Below are 20395 nucleotides of genomic sequence, written 5' to 3' on the forward strand. Positions count from 1 at the left end.
AGACAGGAAGATTTTTTTTCACCTATTTGCACTGTAAAAAGAAGCAATTTCCCAGAGTGATTATCTACCTAGAGCCTTAAGACGTGCATTAGTGTGTGCAAGAACCGCAGGACTGCTGACAGACAACAGGATTCAATAGCATGCTGCTTCATAAATTTCGAACTTCAGAAAGATCACAGAAACTCGAGTGATAACTTCTGCAAATAAAGCTGTGAAACATGTCTGGCCATTGCAAAAACTCTTACCTCTTAACTCTTACTCTTTACGTCTTTGCTAAGGCCAATAAGCAATTGCCTATTAGCAACCATTCAATTGAAAAGCAATCACATAGTAATGTGATCAAAACCATAGCAATACCCTGAAAACAATCCACACCATAATACAATAAAAATATTGATTTATACTGTCCAAAATATATTTCAAATATATGCTAAATATATGTTGTTAAAAAAAAACAACAACGCTGCTTAAGAAAAAATATTGGAAATATATTTCTTTTTAAGCTTTGACACACAATTTTACTTCAAAAAAAAAAAAAAAAAAAAAAAAAAAAATAAGAAAAAAAGTGAAGTGACATTCAGCCAAGTATGGTGACCCATACTCAGAATTTGTGCTCTGCATTTAACCCATCCGAAATGCACACACACAGAGCAGTGAGCACACACACACACACACTGTGAGCACACACCCGGAGCAGTGGGCAGCCATTTATGCTGCGGCGCCCGGGGAGCAGTTGGGGGTTCGATGCCTTGCTCAAGGGCACCTAAGTCGTGGTATTGAAGGTGGAGAGAGAACTGTACATGCACTCCCCCCACCCACAATTCCGTCCGGCCCGAGACTAGAACCCACAACCCTTCGATTGGGAGTCCAACCCTCTAACCATTAGGCCAAGAAAATACCTTTCCAATTATTTGGATAAATATAAGATCTATTTTGAACAATATGTTTACACTGAATGATAATAAATTATACTTGCCAAAATACTTGCCAAAAATGTCAAAATACGTAGTCTAAAATGTCTAAAACTCATTTGAAATAAATGTAAATATACTAATATCTATTTTTGTTATATACTGTAATGCATTTTTTCGTGTATTTTGAAATCTGTTTATATATATATATATATATATATATATATATATATATATATATATATATATATATATATATATATATATATATATATATATATATATATATATATATATATATATATAGTATTTAAAATAATCTATTTTATATTTTTATATTTGTCCATTTTTTTGATGAGAACTCAATTGGGGTTTTCCTTACTGCCATGATGATAAAGTATGAAAGTTTCTGTTTTATAAACGTTTATTGAACAGCTGGGATGTTCAGTTCTATTTTTCATCTAATGCTGTTTTGGGAAAGTCAGATGAGGTGACTTTAACCGAGTGTAAAGTGATTACAACTAAAATCTCCAGCAGGAATACACGATCACTTTAAGTCAACTGCACTTCAACTTTAATGGCTCTGGCATTTCAGCTTCACTTAGCATTTTCCAGAACAATCCAAGTGCATGCTGGGAAGATGACGCTGTCAGGTTTAATGCAGACGTGTGTGCTTCACCAAGTCCTGTCATGTATGACGACTGCCAAGCCACAGACGGACATGTTTCTGTGGTAAATCCCTTAAGACCACTCATATACTTACAGCTGATGGACACCACACACACACACACACAGGCACCTGACATGGAAGAGTGACATTACAATGAAAGACCTTAGAGGACTCCTGAGGCTATTTGGCAGTTGTGTCTCTGTTTATTTGTGCATCAAAACTCAAACTCATCTCAATAAAAAGAAATATGCCACATACCCGCCAAGAGGAGAGGAAAGATGAGAGGAGATTAAAAGATAGCTGATCATTGATTTATGTGAGTAAAAATAACTAATCACTGAAGAGTTGGAGGAAAGGGATAACAGAAGGTTGAAAGTAATTAGAGGGATAAAGGAGAAAATGACAGGATTGAGAATATTTAAAGTGATAGTGCTGTAAATTCTGTCTTAATCAAATTTTTCAGAATGTTTTTTTCTTCCAGGAAAGGAGACTTTTTGCAAAATGTCTGTGAATGTCTATGTCTGGGGTCAGAAATAATTTTTTACTGTTTTTAGGATTCTCAAATAAAAGTTTAAAGAAACATTTATTTGAAAAATAAATATTTTGTAACATTATAAAATGTCTTCTCTGTTAAATTTGAACAATTCAATTAATCCTTGTTAAGTAAAAGTAAAAGTAAAAAAAAAAAATAAAATTGTACTGCCGTCAAACATTAAAATGGTAGTAGTGTGAGTGTGTGTGTGTGTGTGTGTGTGTGTGTGTGTGTGTGTGTGTGTGGTGGTGGTGTTGGTGGTTGGGGTGGGGGGGGGGGGTGTCAGGCTCCAAAATTGACAACAAACACTATAAAAGTATAGTCCATAAAAAACATAAAAGTAGCACATTTGCCTTGCTATATTCTTCTGAAGCCATAAAACAGTTTGCAAATTCCTGAAATCCTTCTCATTTGCATTTGCATATATTCAAATATGGTGTTTCAAGATTTGATGCACCAGAATTTATGTCTTTTTTTTTTTTTTTACATTTATTGATCTATTAATTTATAAAGTAAATCATACAGGTGAGGGTAAGAAAATGATGATACAATTTTCAGTTTTAGGTCAAATGTTGTTGTAAATGGCCAGGGATACCTGCATACCTGTGGCAGAAAAACACTCTAGAGTCTGTTCTTGGAATCCTGGGCCACATGATCCATTTTGAGGGACACAGGGCCCCTGTGATGTCACCCTCCACATGAAGCAGACAGGGTCATCACAGATCATCGCTTCGCTGACGTGAGGGCAACTGTCGGACTCCACCCAAGACTCCATAATTATAGAACGAGCTCTCGTCCTGAAAACTGAGGTGTATACATGCAAAAAAAAAAAAAAACACCAAAAGGAAAAATAAAACCTCAGCGATGACTCAAACTGAAACATGCTCATTGCCAACATTTTAGCAGATACTGTTCCCACACTCTGGCAAAATAAGCAGCACAACAGCCAAATATCTTTGCCTAATATATGTGCACATTAAGGAAGATGAGAGAAGAAACAGAAAATGGAATATAAAGAAAAATGCTCTAGAACGAGTCTAAATAGAGGAATAAAGCTGTCACCCCACTGAGTGGGCGGCACCTCAGTTTAGGGTCAGAAATACACCCAACTAGATTTTCACACATCATTTACATTACTGAGAGGAGAAACCAAGGACAGGGGGTGTGAATCTATGTGTGTGATTTATACATGGATTTGTGTCGATGGGATGCTTTCGTCTCTCACCTCTTCTCCCCTGAGGTTCCAAACCGTTGTCATGGAGACAGGGTCCCCAGGGTGACCAAGGTGTGAGGGGACAATGTTTCTGACAGGGAATGAAGCAGGACTCAGCCAGTGGCGGTAAAGGCCTGGTGCACAAGTTCCTGCCAACAGGCCGACTGACTAATAGTGAAAGAACAGAGAGAGACAGTTTCAAATTTACCACAAGTAGTCAGTTGGAGATCTTTTTGAAACTGTATGAAATGTATTTTTAAAGCTCTAACAGAAGCTTGCACAAAAATAAATGCAATTCAAATCCTTCTTTCTCACTGTGTGGCCACAGATTACCATTTAAATAAAAAAACTGAAATGCAGAGGAAACTAAATCCCCCCCTTAGCGTTCCCCCCCGAGTCTCACCAGCCTATGAAAGATTAAATAGAATGAAAGCAATCTAGAAAATATTTTTTCCCCTCTGTGTTTATGGTGTTAATGTTTAAAAGATTGACTCTCATTTGCGTTAATCCCATTTGCTTATTGTACTGTGAGATGGACACATTGTTAGTGCTCTGATCCAAAACCAAAAAGCCTTTCAAGGCTCATCCTCATTGAAATGGAATCTCATAAATGACTTGGATCGCGCTTCATAGGCAGCAATTTTACGCTCTTCATATGGAGTGCATGCATGACTAACAGTGTAATGTTAGCAAGCTGCTAAGCTAATGGCACAATACTCTAATAAGCATAAAAATATATAATACACACAAATACACACATTTTGCAAATAGAATGAAACCTATTTATCAATGCATTTTAGTAGTGAATGATGCATAAGGCTAAACAACTTCACTCACATTTGTTTGCCATCTTGGATTCAATTTTTTAACTGAACTTATTCCAATACATACATGCACTAAAAAGGCATTATTGGTCTAAATCTACCCACCCCTGGGTAATACTTTGTTATTTTGATATTCACCAAGAACCGAATGATTATCATAAAATGATATTCAAATAATACCGTGGTACTGCCAAACAAAAAGTTATCTGAAAAGTTAACTATATCGAAAACAGTGTTCTTACTATGGGACCGTGCTGTGATGTTATGGATCCTGACACAATATGCCTCTCGGGTCCGGATCCCACCTCCGCACAGGATGCTGGTATTGCTATGGCGATGGTCGTGCTGACTCAAAAGTGGGACCACCTGGCAAGCTTTCCAATTGGTCACCCTCCACTCATACCTGTATTTCCAGCCAATTAAAATACAAGTCAAATTAAAGAGTCATATCTGTTCAGTACATCTTTTCATCTGTTTTGTGATGTATGTCCAAGTTAAACAGATTGTCAATAATAATGATAATAATAATAAAACTGTAGAGTGACATTTGATTAAAAGTTATACGTTATTTTTTTAAAGAAATTAAACATATGCATGGAGGAATCATTCACAATAAGATCAATAACATACATTTATGAGGATTTTTATTTTTATGTTGATGTTAAAGGGCATATCGGATGCAAAATTTACTTTTACATGTATATAAATGTGTCTTAGCAGTGTGCGAACACAACCACACTAAAATGATAAAAATCCCTTCACTCCTTTTTTAATCCCCCCAAAACCTAACAGTCTCAATACAAAAACAGTCTCAATAATTAAGCCATTTAGATTTTCTGAGCAGTATGGAGTCATACTGTTTTGTAAAGTGAACATAAGATTCTTTATTTTCTCCCGACATCAGAGCCACTGAGGATGCAGTGGATTAGTTTTGTTTTTGATGGTAACTTGCAACTGAATACAAAAAACCGGAAGAGAGGGGTGGGGTGAGCAGTAGCTCATTATCATTTAAAGAGACATGCCTCACACGGAAACGGCTCGCTGTTAATGGACTCCAGAGCAATTTTTGACAAGGTAAAAAGGGTGTTGTTTTACATGACCATTAAAGCTACAGTCAGTAACTTTTCAAACATTAGCGGTTAATAAACAGAACTGCTTGCGTCTTGCGGAAGAACATCATAGCCGGAACTACTTCTCTCTGTTTATGTCTATGAAGAATCACAAAGGTACTGGGTTACTCCGCCGCGGTATCCCCGAAGCAATCTAAAATAGTCCGAATATAAACACTTATTATAGGTGCACCCTAGTGATTCAGGACAAGCTAAAAACACGGTTTGGAAAATGGATTCATGGTGTACTCGCTTATTATATAAATTTTTCTACATTTTGAACACAAACAAAGTTACGGACCGCAGCTCTGATTGGTTAATTTTTACCGGGAGCGATGGAGTTTCTGCAAATGGCAATAGGACCACTGGGAGGAGCCAGAGGAGCTAGATTTTTTCACAGATTATCTGTCTCATATTCTACTGTCAGGACATAATGACAGGTTTAACAAATACGTAAAAAATATATATTTTTTACAAAAGTTACCTACTGCAGCTTTAAGGAATTTTAACCAAAATATGTTGCAGACATTTCACGAAGACCCTAAAGAACCATGACAACTCGTGGAACATGGGCATCCGGTGTCCCCTTTAAGATCTAATGCATTTAGCACAAATTAAAACATTTAAAGAGATTTGGATGTACAATTCTGGCAATGCAGTCTCTTCACCTTGGGCACAGTGGCAGTGTGTCTTTCAAAACATTACAGTTTGCTCTTTCCTCCAGGATGGGACATGGCTCTCCTCCACCAATGGCTGCTCTCGTCAGGCTGCGACTCCTGAATCTAAAGCCGGGTGATTGATCAGATGTCCGACACGTCTTTGAACACAGACTCCACTGCGACCAATCAGACACTCTACAGTCTCTGGGCATCACACATGAACGAAAGTTCATGGGGCTGTTGTCATGGTCGCAAAGACTGGAGATGAAAAGGAAATTTACAGTGTCATCTTTTTTTACCACATATTTATTGCACTGTAAAATGAAGAATTTTACTGCTGTAAAAAACATGATTGATATTTTGTGGCCCTCTGCTAGCTACCCACACACACATGCATGCACGCACGCACTCACACACACACTGAAGCTGCTGGCATGCTTTAGCCTGTGGTTAGCATGACAAAAAAAGGTAGCAACATAAACAGAACATTTTTCAAGCTGTCTCTCAAACTCTCCAAGGCTTTAGTGTTGCTGCTGATTCTCGGTGAATATATTGGCATACAAAACAAGCTAAAGCAAACTATGAAATCCTGCGAGAGAGATGGGATGGTCCGTGGGTGTTCAATTTATTCCAAAGTTTATTCTGGCTTAAATACGAAGGCGAAAAAGTTTGCAAACCACCAGGGAAATTTTGTAATTTGAAGACAAAAAATGATGTTAATTTATTATGCAGTGCGTAAATGATCGGTTGAAAAAGACTGGCATTAGCATCTTATTGTTGGTAACGCTTGAGGTTTGCTGCATAGCATGGACAACAAAACATTGTGAAAGAACTGATTGCAAATGTGCTTTACAGTTGAACTGACACTGAATAAAAATCAATGGATTAGTTAAATAGGGAACCGCAAACAAAGATGAACATTTAAAAAATGAAATACAACCAAAAACGGATAATCTTCAGTATTCTATTCAAAAATTATTAGTAATAAAATACTAACCAAGATATTACCGTGTTTCATATAATGAGTTTGATGCGTACATGTTATAGAAATAACATGAAACTCAGATGGGATTTTAAATTGAGAATGCAAAGTTTTTTAATCTTAATAAGCTTTACTAAGTGCTGATTTTGTTAAGTTTTTTTTTTTTTTGTATTAACAAAAATCTACTTTTCCACATATCCACAAAGTTAGTTCAAACATTTCTTTTTTGATCCTCATTTCCTATCTGGATCTATACAAATTTTTTGTCTATAGATTGAATTGGCTCTCGATGGATGCTAAGAACTACGATTGTATTAAATATAAATACACAGAACTTGCAAATATTTGCAGCAAATCAAAAGCATAACCTCTTAATCTCACAAGATGTCTGTCCTATAGAATGTTTGATAGCATGTGGCTATTTTAAGAACTTTTTCTTCATTTTTCATATTCACTACAACACACTGTATTCCTACGCTCTCTCTTATTATTGTAGTTTTCTAGGAGCAACAAGTACTATTTCAATTCAAATCTAATGAAAAATTTATTAAAAGCAGCAGGCTTGGAATCTTCCCTCAGCTGAAAAATGAAAAGGTGAAAAGTCTTCTCTCTTTCGGTATTGCCCACAACAGAAGGTATAATTTAGTTTCTGTTATGACAGTGTAACCAGTAATGCATGCATAAATAACATGTTCTCTGGGACAAACAGCATCATGTGGTAGGATACAACAGTTCTTCATTACACAACTCTCTCTTCATTCTGACTACTTGCAGCATTCTGTGGACAAATATTTTTGTAAAATGCTAAACTGTATATAATTTGACAATTTCCTACATACTTGTTCTAGTTTAATGTATATTGCATCACTTCATGATGCCATCTTTTCTTACATAATAACACAATTTAAACTAAAATCAATATTTTACAGATTATTTTTTCCCCCAGTGAGCAGTCATGTGTTCTGGATCACTCTGTCTGGGCTGAATGATTACTAAACTAAACTAAACTAAACTAAACTAAACATAAATAAAAATAAATGAAAAAACAAATAACATGAAAATAAAAATATAAAAAGCATAAAACTAAATAAAACTGAGCTAAAAATAAACTAAAATAATAAATAAAGTGAAATAAAAATATGAAGAAATATCTAAAATAAAAATAAAATTAATTTAATATGAAAAGTATCAAACTAAACTATTGTAAATAAAAAAATCCAAATAAAATATAGGAGAAAAATTATATATACGATAAGTATAACAACTAAACAAACTATAATAAACTTAATTGAAATAATAAATACAAATACAATGCATTAAATATATAAAGCAAAACCAAAATACAATATTAAATAAATTCAATTAAAATAAATATAGATATTAAATAGAATAAAAATAAGCAATATAAAATTACAACATCTAAATGAAATATATCCAATTTTATTAAAATATAACAAATAAAATAAAAATCAATAAAAATAAAAATACAATTAATTGGTGCACTGACTGATCAATCATGGATTGATGGATGTCTGGATGGATTTTACATTTATTCATTTGGCAAACGCTTTTATCTAAAGTGTCTTTTAGTTGAACTTAAAAGCGAGTTATCATAAGCTGGCAATAAACAGAAGAAGTGCCCATTATAAAAGGTTTCAGTTATCGTACAAAATAGTAAAAGCTAGGACAGGAAGGGATAAAAGAAAGACAAGAGTGATTTGATTGAATGGTACTGTAGATGGGTGGATGAACAGATGGATGAATTTATAAACTTCTTCATTGACCTAATCATTAATAGACTGGATGCACACCTTAGCATGGCATTCTTCCCATCACTCCTCGTACAGCGCAGTTGCCGAGTCTGATAACCAACGGTTATTTCCCAGGATACTTTGCAGCCTCTTTCATCATAATGGTTTTGATTATGATTATTCTCATTGTGGCTTTTGATGGTATATGAAGCTTTGACTGTTTTTTTCCCATCAACTTCAAAACCAAAGTCCACCGTTGTCTTTCCAACAGGTGCTGTCCCTTTAAGTCTGCAAGGGCTCCAGGGCCCCACCCACAAATTGTAACTGTATTCCTGTTGGTCAGAGGGACAGAGAGCAGGGTGGGCGTTGTCATGGTTACAGGGACGTGTCTGGGTGAGGCTGGGACAGTCTGCTCCTCCATACAGGGGCGCTGCCAGCACGTGTCTGGTGCGCTGCTGGAGGGCCGACCCGCAGGTGCGGCTGCAGGTGGACCAGCGGGTGAAGGCGGAGACGATGCAGTCGATTGGGCAGGGTAACAAACACGCCTGTTCTCGTTCCGGCACTGCAGAAAATGCTTCACACACATGCTGGCTCACCGTGGTGCCGTTAGTACGCTTCACACACACCAAACCTCTGCTTTGTACTCCACGCTGAGCGGTCACACATCGATTGACTGGGAGAAGAGGACTCGGGGTGCAGGGACCCCAAGGAGACAAGCGCCACTCAAACAGATCCTTTTGCCACTCACACATCTTCACACACGCTCTCTGGTGCGGCGGGCGATCAGATGGAAAGCAGCTGGATTGATGTGTGCTCCAGCCTTCAGAATGAACACACCACACCGAGCGACTCTGCAGCCCGACTGAACCACAATCACTGGCCACACATCCACCCCATACACCTACAGGAAAAGAAAAAAAGACACACAGGATATGAAGTGAATTATAGTACTATTGTCTATTAAAGCCCAAATCAGGCACAATTATGAGCATCTATTTATATCACTTTACCACAGAAATACTGTACATGTGGATTCAGGATAATCATGTTTATTGTAAAAAAGCACTGTCAAAAGAAATGAGCTGGAATGAAAGAGAAAGGGAAAAAAAATTGGACTGTGCAGCTTTAAATGTCACCTGTTGAGAATATGAAATTGGGATTCATTCTCAAGATTGCTGCAAATTAATCTCTTTTGGAACAGTGAATAGAATAGAAAAGAGTAGAATAGAGTACATAAAAGAACATAAAAGGACAGAACATTCAATTCAATTGATATATATTCATAATGTTCTAAAATGTTTCTGTTGGTAAGGCATAAACATAAACGTAAAAAAAAAAAAAAAACTTCCTGAACACAAACTTTCGAATTGTAGTGTTCAAAATATAAAATAATATTTATTACAATTTTGCAGTTTGACATACATCATCACTACCTTTGTATGGAAAAGCTTCAAAATCCTAATTTTATGTCCAAAAGGATACAAGTTCACAGGACTGAAATAAATTTATTTGTAATTTTTGAGTAATTATATCTAAACAAATCTTATAAAGCCAAAAATAATAATTCCATTGTTTTAACACTATATTAAAACTGTTTGCCTTAGTATGGTGATATAATGCAATGGGAACAGAGAGAGGAAAGGCAGAGGGAACAGATGCTTCAAACAGACAGTAAAAGTCTGATATCATTGTTGTTGTTCCTAGGGGGAAGTGTCAAAGGCCATGTTCTCCTTATCACACCACTGGTGAGGTCAGCAAAAAGACCTGCCATACTCCAAAATGCCACCTCATGCACAATGGAGAAGTCAAAAACCATGTGACAGAGACATATGGGATGACATCATTACTGTATGAGCACTGAGATCAGCCTAAACCCTCCAGTCAGAGTCGAACACACATTTGATCATTAGTGTGTCGGTCCTCACACTGCGCTTATTACTGCTCGTGTGCTTATCCTCCTTAGTCAAATATCAATTTACTCAGAGGCAGGGGGTTCAGGTAAAACTTAAACCGCAGAGGCCTGTTCTACAGAGATCTCCCGACTAATCAGGATCCTGATGGATGGCATGCTGATTAAAGACTCTCAATGAGGGAATAATTGCCTTGAACTGCGGCAATGAGAGAAAAAGCACCAGGAAAGAGATTTTTGTTGTTGTTGTTGTTGCATTGTTCTCTGTCTGAACTAACATTTTTGGGGCGGAAAATGGAAAAACAAGGGAAATGTGAAGCTTTTAACCCTGACGAGTGGTACATTTACTCAAGCCTTTCTAGTGGAGGATAGAATAAACCATGCAACCAGAAATGCAGATTTATATTTATTGATTTGGTGCTCAAGAAACATTTCTTACTGTTTTATCAATGTTGAACAGTTGTGCTGCTTAAAATTTATTTCATTTTGATTCTGATGTATAGAAGTTCAAAACAGCATTTATTAAAAATATATATATATATATATATATATTATAGGGCTGGTAAGCGATTAATTTTTTTTAATCTAATTAATTACATGATGAGGGGATTAATTAATCTAATTAATTGCACATCAAATTTGGAGGAATTACTCTGTTGTGCAAAGCATCAAACAGAGATTATAAAAAGTAGGTTCAGCAATAAATATTTTGTTTGATAAAATGTATTACATATACTCTTTTTGACCATGTAAGTAAATGATGACAGAATTGTCATTTTTGGTTGGGTGAGCTATAAATTTAATTAATTTTCTTAATATTATTATTATGAAATTATTTATTTAATGAAATGATACTCTAAATAATAAACTAAAACTGACAGTAGGTGGTGGTTATGTCTTAATGATTAAGTCATCGAGTAATTTATTAATTCGTTTTATTCGTTCAAATGGCTGATTCATTTAGGAGTTAAGTAAAGGGTTCTTTACGAATGGTTCATTGAATCATTGGTTTATTGACAGCAGACAGCTACTTGTGCTTTTGAATCGCTCTCACCGTACTTTGATGTCATACACCGATCGGACTGTGCAGCGCCACTTCAAATCCAATGCGACTATGGCCAATGGTTCAACGCGCCAAATGGTTCACCAAATTTGTGAAAAAATGTGGATTAAGAAATTAAATGCCGCTGTGGGTTGCTCTGGGATGAACAGTTCTGATTTGTCTTTATATTTTGGTTAGCAAAATTGAGCAAAACAGACAACATTGTGTCTAAAATAACACAATATTAAATTCTTAATGGACTGTTGTATAAGATGAGTACCACATTTGCACTCGTGTGATACTGCACTTAGCCTACAGCTCGTGTGATATTTCTTGACTATGTGATGTAATGTAACTGATGCCCCATATCTTGAATTTTAGGGATATTCTCTATGCTCCATCACGCAGTAAGTTGTTGCCTCATATTAATCATCAATCGACTGTATGAAATGGCAGACGATCCACATAGGTCTGGGGTGGGACAAGTGCTTTAAATGCATTAATAATTTTAACACGTTATTTTTCTCCATAATTAATTAATCGAATTAATGCGATAAATTACCGGGTCTAATATATATATATATATATATATATATATATATATATATATATATATATATAAACATTTAAATAGACATTTTCCAAATGTATCACATCCCAGAATAAAGTATTAATTTCTTAAAAACAAACATACAAAGTGTATATACATAAAGACCTTGTGTTTTTATGCTAACATGCAGCTTGGAGAACACAATTCATCATTAATAGCTTTTTTGACTAAGTATGACCATAAGAACAAATTTCCAATGAAGTAAGACAATGAGAAATTTTAGGGGCAATTTACACAACACCATTTTCAACTAAAAACTGAATTAAGCTTATGAATAATACTTATGTTTTAAATATATATTACTTTTCTTACAAAAACACATTGATTCACTACAGGAGGACTTTGTCTTTGTGTGAGACACTTTTTTTTATTAAGGATGAGCGCTTTTTTATTTCACTTCTTTTGGACTGATGCACTGCAACACTCAACTGAGTGCCACTAAACAGCTTAAAAGATCAAAGACAATTTCTAATATAACTGCGACTGGATTCGTCTGAAAAAAGAAAGTCATATACACGTAGGATGACTTGAAAGTGAGTAATTTCCATTTCATTTTTGGGTGAACTAACCCTTAAAAGCATCTAAATACTTGGTGAGGGTAGAGTTTGTTGGAGAAGACATGCAAACACACACACACACACACACACACAAATCACCCTCACAGATGTGACAAGCTTCTCCAACTTTCAGACCGACTTGTATGTCTCACGGGGAGTTCATCTCCCTCCGTCTCTCTCATCTCAACACAGCAGGCAGGCGTAGAGAAGCAGAACTAAGATACGAGCAGGACCCTGTCCCATGGTGTCACAGGAGCTTAAAGCTGTGAGATGGGATGAGGTCACTCGCAGGGCATCGCAAGCAAAGTCACTTTCGGCAAGATCGGGAGACGGTTTTACTCAATTTTGGCAGCACAAAGACAGAGATACAGTTTGAACTATGATATCTTATCTGGTAGAATCCACATTATCAATTTCTATTAACTTGGAAAAAGCAAATTTTGAGTGAAAATTGAAATTGGTTTCCAATCTCATAGGATTTTTCCCAAGGCAAAACCCATCGGCCTCCACTGCTGAATATATTTCATTAGGACCAATCATAGGCTTTGGTTCAAACACACCCAAGGCAGGTTATTTTCTTGCTATTGAAACTTTCAAAAGCTTTAATCACCCACAACACAGAGTTCCCCATATGGTGGGATTCCTCAGTGGCTGTACTTCCATTATGAAGGAAGACCTCCGGCAATATGGAGGATGCAAACAACAGCACTGTACTGATACATTAACTCACCACAGCAGGCTGAAAACAGCTCAATCTATTGGTTTCTTTGCATTTTTTTCTCCCAGCCAATGTAATCAGCGACCTTAGCGTAGTTAGGGTCAGACTCCGAGATGAAGTCTTCTCCAGCCTGAAAAACGCAGAGCTAACAGCTGTGGAAAGTTCTTCAGTACACAGATTTTACCCTGTGCTCACTGCAAACAACAGCACTGCAACAAAACTAGCCCACTCCCATTCTTAGGAATATGATTTAGAAATGTAATCAACAAGATATTACACACTCATTAAATGTGATACTAAACACACTGCAGGCGTCTGAGAAAACTCTTCAAAATAATCACAGAAAGGCAAACAACCACACGTGTGAATATAATTCATATCTTAAATACACACAAGCATTTAAAAGTTTGAGGTTGATAAGATTCACATTTTTTTAAGAAGTCTGCATTTATTTGATAACAAATACAGTAAACATAGTAATGTTACGAAATATTATTATAAATGAAAATAACTGTTTTTTATTGAAGTATTTTAACATGTAATTTATTCCTATAATGGCAAACCTGAATTTTCAGCAGCCATTACTCAAATCTTCAGTGTTATGTGATCCTTCAGTTGATTCATATCATTATCAATGTAAAAAAAAAAAAAAAAAAAAAAATGAAAGCTAATATTTTTATGTTACGATTTCTTTGATGAGAAATCTTTTTTGTAACGTATGAATGTCTTAACTGTCACTTTTGATCAGTTTAATGCATCCTCACTGAATAAAGGCATTCGATAAATATATAAATAGATAAAAAATACTGACATCTTACTGACCCCCAAACTTCTGGCCGGTAATCTATTATACATAGAATATGTAGAAGAATCAAAATATTATCTGTGTAAATCAGATCTACCGTAACATTCAGTAACTTATGAGTGTAGAGGAATTTATGCTATTGCTATTTAGACGCCAAGATGCTATGCTACACAACTAAAACATTTTGAATAATGTGTACATTCTGTTTAGCTTATGTAGAGAGTTAAGTATAATTGGAGACTGGCTATTGTCTTACTAATCAACAAATGCATTAGTACATGTGCTACACAGCATGACTCAACAGTGCAACCAATGTTTATGCTGAAATAAATCAAATGATGTATTTATGATGTCTGAAAGTGTCAGGGCCATTAGTGTTGTTTACACATTTAAAAAAACAAAACATTTCCTGACCTAGAGTCCTCTGGAGACGGCAGCATCCTCCCTCTCAACAGCGTTAAGAAATGTTCTAGTCTGACACTCATTCACCCACTTTTTGGATGCATCCTGGGTGAAACAATAGGGCACATGACAGATTAATTACTCGCTGATGGTCACAGATGCAATTACAGTGCTCTTTTGCCTATCACAGACACTTTAGAAAAGGAAATCGAGCTGTTATTGGCCTGTCACGATTCAGTTGGAGTCTGGGGTGAGTGCTGGTGGATTTTGATGTCTTAAATGAGAACGACTTGGGGATGTTGCTCTGGAAGGCAATGGCTCTGCGGCTTTTTGCATGTAAAACACTAGTTCCAAAGTGATATGAATATATGATGTGAATTTACACGTGTCCACACAGATGTTGTTCATCACCCTAACTAGAGTATGAACATGTTCTCCCGATTTATCATTTAAAAACCTAATAACCCTCTTTTTTGCAAAACATTTTGCCTGAAAAGTATTATTTTAAAGTGTGTTTTAAAGGGATCCTTCATGCAAAAACGAAAATTCTGTCATCATTTGCTCCACCTGTCAGTCCAATTCGTATAAATTACTTTATTCAGTGAAACACAACAGGAGACTTCCATAAAATGGAAGTTAATAGGGACCAAAGCACTGGACCCTACTAATACATGTTTAACTATATACATTTCCTGTTAATGTAAATGCAAATGTATAAATGCAAAAATTTAGAATAAAAGTAGCAAATGTGTGTTTGATTGGTGCAAGTGCTTTCCATATCTATTTTTCTGTATTTTTCAATATCATGGTGATGTGTTATAGGGGCTTTTAATGTATAAATTGCATTCTTTCATACCGTATGTTTCATTTAAAAAAGGAACTTGTGAAGCACTTGTTATTGCATGTTATGTATGAAGAATGTAGCTAACATGCAAAGTAATTCCTGTATTAAAGCACCTTAATGGCTTTTAGTACATGTCTGTTAGTTATGAGATCACCTTTTACTAGCCGTCTTCATCTCTCTTTTAAAGATTAATTTCCAACTTGTTTTGAAAGTAATTTTCTGTCCAGCAGCTTGTGACGTCAGATAGAAGAACTCCAGGCAAGCTGGTTCAAAATTAGGTTTTCAAGCCACCAAAGTGCATTTAAGACACAAACTCAAGAATTTGTTCCCTTGTCAGCACACAGTTTTCTCATTTACACAGGACAACTGAACAAAATTAAGCACAAACAAAAGTGAAGAAAATTAGACCTTGAGTACAAAATAAACTGTGTAGGTGGCCAAATGAGCGTTTTTCAGTAGGAAAAGTGGACCCACTCCTTCAGGATGAAACAAGCATTGATTTTACATTTCAGGAATCATCACCCCCGTGGCCCTTCAGAGCAGCTCTTCGACGCACACACAGCACATGAGGAAACTCACTCAGAGCCTCTGAGAACTGACCACCGCTTCACACACAACGTCTACATTCTTAACATCCCTACTTTATCTATAAAGCTTTTTTAAAGTTGCCTTCATCAACACTGAACACTTGTTGATCTGTCCCTTCATCCACCCAACCAGGGACGTCGCTAGGCCTATTTTAGTGGGGCTGAAGCCACCCCAAAATGTTCCTAAGCCCCCTAAATGATAAGAACAACAGTCAATAACAATTTGATTTATCAATAACCGTATCCTCATTCATATTTAAACGCAACAAATGATATATATCCAGCGACAAAAAATAGGTAAAAAGTCAGAAGTTGGACGGAAGTACAAAGAGTCGTTGTGCTATCAAGATGATGCACCACACCGTCTGGTTGCATTGGTGTGAACTGGCAGCTTTAAGATCTCGTCTCATCGTTACTCTAGTTTGGTCTGAACTTGCTATGCACCTTCCCGCCCTGTGTTGCCTACTTAGCGACTTGTTCGCTAGTTTTAGCGACTTTTCAGACCCCCTTTTTTTTTAAAAAAAAAAAAAGGGACTGTTCACAGAATAAAAATATGGGAATAACTCAATTTTGACAAAAATGTCAGATAGATCCTTATAAATCCAAGGGGACGATACCATTGTATCCTTCAATTCATTGAGCAGATGAGATGGATATTCGAAGATATTTTAGTAGAGAGAAAGAGAAGCAGCCGCAGGAGATTGGCACGGCAGTTGATTCTGAGGGAGCCGGTGTGATTGAGGTCAGTAATGGTCTATGTCTAAGGATTGTTTTGTTTTCTTCTAAAAATAAGCATTTGTTGGCAGGTCTAGGCACTATGCATAAACTAAATTATTTCATTACATCTATTATATATGCTAGCTATATTCTGAATAGGGCAGAGACGATTATAATTATGGTTTATCGCATCCACAGACACACACACACACACACACACACATGCTTGTATGTGAGTGCAAAGATTTTACAAACGCAGTTACAAATACCCTGGGGGCTAAGGGCTAAGCCCCCCTGTCTTCCAATCCTAATGATGTCCCTGCACCCAAATATCCATTCATTCAGTGTGTACATTTTACAATAACTTTCAAAGGTAGTTAACTTTGAAAAAGAAGTGCCCGTAAATCGATTAGTCAAAATAAAACTGATATTTATTATAATTCAATCTATTAAAAACCTAAATATTTAAAGTATATATTTATTCTTTTGAAACTCTGCTGAAATATCAACATACTCTATTGTTCTATTGAAAGTTTGGGATCAGTACTGTAAGAATTTATTTGATCAAAAACACAGTATTATTTGGAAATATTGTTACAATTTAAAATAATTGTTCTATTTTAATATATTGTAAAATATAATTTATTATATAACCACCCAAATAGGAAGTTGACATGAAATTCCTGAGGTTTTCATAGGCTTATGTTGGATGTTTTTTTTAAGAGTTCTGGAGAAGTACTTAATTGTGGCATCTTGAAATGTAAGCTACAGTAGCTTGGATACGCCGGACGCCATTAATAGGCCAAGTAATAATCTTCTGTTCTTTGTGAGCTGTCAATCTCACGCTTAACAATTGTTGCCATGGCGACATGAGGAATTCTCAGTGCAACTCCAGCTGGATATAAGATTGATCAGACTTCACAGATAACACAGGCAGATGGTCTCACAGTTTTCTGAACTGCCGTACATACACGCCTACTGATCCAAGATCTGCGACAACAAGGAGTAATATCCAACCTGGACCAATTTTTATTTACCACTTCTGTTCTCCTGGATCAAATGCAGAATACAAATGTGTATCACCTTGCTCCTCGACTGACTGTACTGTACTAAACACTGTCATTCACACATTTGATGATGCAGTCCTAATATGTGACTTCTCCGACTGGATCTGACCTTAAAGAAATATCAAAATGTGTCAGAATTCTCTGGCTCAGTCTGTGGATGCATCTTAGAAACACAAACTGTGTGTTAAGCATTTCTGGAAACATTGAAATAATTGTTGCAGTATGGTTTTGCAGATTTATCCTGTGCGCTATTAGAGAAACAATATAAAAAAAGAGAATTATGTCATCATTTGCTCACCCTCATGATGTTTCCAAACCTATGTCAGCACAGAAATATTTTTTTAATAAGACATTTTTAAAAGACCGGAGTGTCAAGATCCACAAATGACCAAAAAAGCTGCATAAAAGCATCTTGTTCACAATATTCCAAGGTGTCTGAACCCACACGATAGCTTTGATTTGACAAAAAGACCAACATTTAGATATTCATGGAAAGCCTTATAGCTCCCTATGACAGAAGTATCTAAACAAATCATTTTATCTTTTGGCTTTCATATGGAAAACAGTGGCCATAGTCTTCAAAAAATCCCCTTTTGTGTTCTACAGAAGAAAGTCATACAGGTTTGTAGCAACATAACAGTGAGTGAATGATAACAGAAACACTCAATTCAGCGAGGGACCGCATAAATGAATTTCATTGTCGTCCAAGAGAAAGCTTATATTGGACATATTGGCAACTCACCTGTTTTCCAGATGTACTGGCTTCTTTTTGGTGCTTCAGCCCCCAGAGAAAGGGACATTAATGCTACATGAAGGAGGGAAGCCCACAGGGTGAAGAACAAGGTAATCGCATCCTTCAGAAATGCCATCTTTTGTCAGCTTCTTGGTATCTATCCTGCAGAGAAGAAACACACGGTCATTTTGTTCTAGAAACTAAGTTAAGACATCTCATGTACAGTTTTATTGAAAATTAGAACACCGGATACAAAAATCTAACAATATTCATATTTGTATATTTTCTGGATAATACTCCTTTTTTCTCTCTCTCCATGTTGCTGAAGTTCTGAAGTGGTTTCTTACTGGCAAAAGTCTGTAACATCTTGGTTTCTAGTCTCTCCTTCAATCTTAGTCTATGAGATTTTATTCATCAAGCAGCTGATCATGTGGAAAATTAATAGAACACCTCATCCGACAATTCATCATTCAACATTATGTTTAATATCTATTGATGTTAATTATGCTTTTTTTCAAACAGTTCAGAAATATCACATTTATCCATCAAGATAAAGCATATTAGAAACTGACAGAAATATTTAGCCTGATACTCCTTAATGTCTAATTTTTTTATTTTATTTCATGACTTAATAATGAATTAAAATGTTGACTTCAATATATGTTAAATTGCTATGTCTAAAAATAAAATTAGCTTTTTTTTTAAGTGAAGTAAAATATTCATTAAAAAAAATATTGATTTGTTTAAAGGTTCTGTCAACTGTTACTGACTGAACATTTACTTGCAACTAAAAAAATGGTTTGCAACCAGCTTCATGTGATGTTATTTTCTTCTGGTAAAGATTTTAAATGCAAATGTCCTCTAATTGAGTATCATCCATGTTGGGTTTATTGTTATGGTTTTCAATGTCTTTATGATTTTAATTCATATTTGAGGTTGATCCACTAACTGATCAGGAAAATAACTCAAGGTTGAAATTCTAAGTCAAAAAGGTGAAATCTCCAAAATGATCATCTAATATGCAATAATATGTAAAAATGCTTTTATATAAAATCCTTCCTTGTCTAGCACACAATAGAACAAAGCGCTTCAGTTTCTATTATATATCTGCTGTACTAATTAACTTCCAGCCACAGATCCAAATGTGTTTCATTACCTAGATGTTGGTTTAAAATCTCAGTATAGAAGCTTTAGCACAAGTGAGAAATATAGGATCTGCCAGAGAAGATTTCCTCCCTGGAGACACTGAACACATTTATACGAAACCTAAACCTGTGAAATCCTTACTCCGTATCTGTTTCCTCTCCCTCTTTGCCTCGTTTTATTCGTCTGTCTCTAAGGCACACATAAAAATATCCATGGAGTCTCTTGAAGGGAATTCATTGGCGTTTGTTAGAGCTGACTGCATGAAGCGTGTGCTCTGTTTGAGGGGAACATTTAAAGAGATGAACAGGACACTCAGTGCTTTCCACACAATGAGCCGTGGCTGATTCTACTCAGCTAAATTACGTTTGCCACATTCCCGCTATGTCAAATCTGTCACTTAGAAGAGAGAGAAAAAGGTTGGAGAGAAGAGGAGAACAATAGAGAACAGACAAAAGGTTATAAAAAGCAGGAGTTAAAGACTAAATACTGTATAGTGACTCTAAAAGATACTTAAAGAGATAGCTCACCCAAATTTATTCACTCATATGTTGTTCCAAACCTTTATGAGTTGCTTTTTTATGTTGAACATCAAACAGTTGGTGGTTGC

At 35.9% G+C, this 20395-nt stretch overlaps 1 protein-coding gene across 1 annotated transcript in view; it reads right to left on the reverse strand.

Annotated features, from left to right (window-relative positions):
- LOC128022184 (thrombospondin type-1 domain-containing protein 7B-like) overlaps positions 1 to 20395 on the reverse strand; it is a 48362-nt gene that overhangs the window by 15774 nt on the left and 12193 nt on the right. Inside the window, exons 2-7 of the mRNA XM_052609491.1 lie at positions 18652 to 18804; positions 8712 to 9552; positions 5928 to 6176; positions 4393 to 4553; positions 3339 to 3494; positions 2717 to 2917 (exon numbers count right to left, since the gene is read on the reverse strand). Of these exons, the coding sequence (XP_052465451.1) occupies positions 2717 to 2917; positions 3339 to 3494; positions 4393 to 4553; positions 5928 to 6176; positions 8712 to 9552; positions 18652 to 18778 (1735 nt within the window). The 5' untranslated portion in view covers positions 18779 to 18804. The remainder of the gene's footprint in view (positions 1 to 2716; positions 2918 to 3338; positions 3495 to 4392; positions 4554 to 5927; positions 6177 to 8711; positions 9553 to 18651; positions 18805 to 20395) is intronic.

This window comes from Carassius gibelio, chromosome A11 (assembly GCF_023724105.1).
Source record: "Carassius gibelio isolate Cgi1373 ecotype wild population from Czech Republic chromosome A11, carGib1.2-hapl.c, whole genome shotgun sequence".
NCBI lineage: Eukaryota > Metazoa > Chordata > Actinopteri > Cypriniformes > Cyprinidae > Carassius > Carassius gibelio.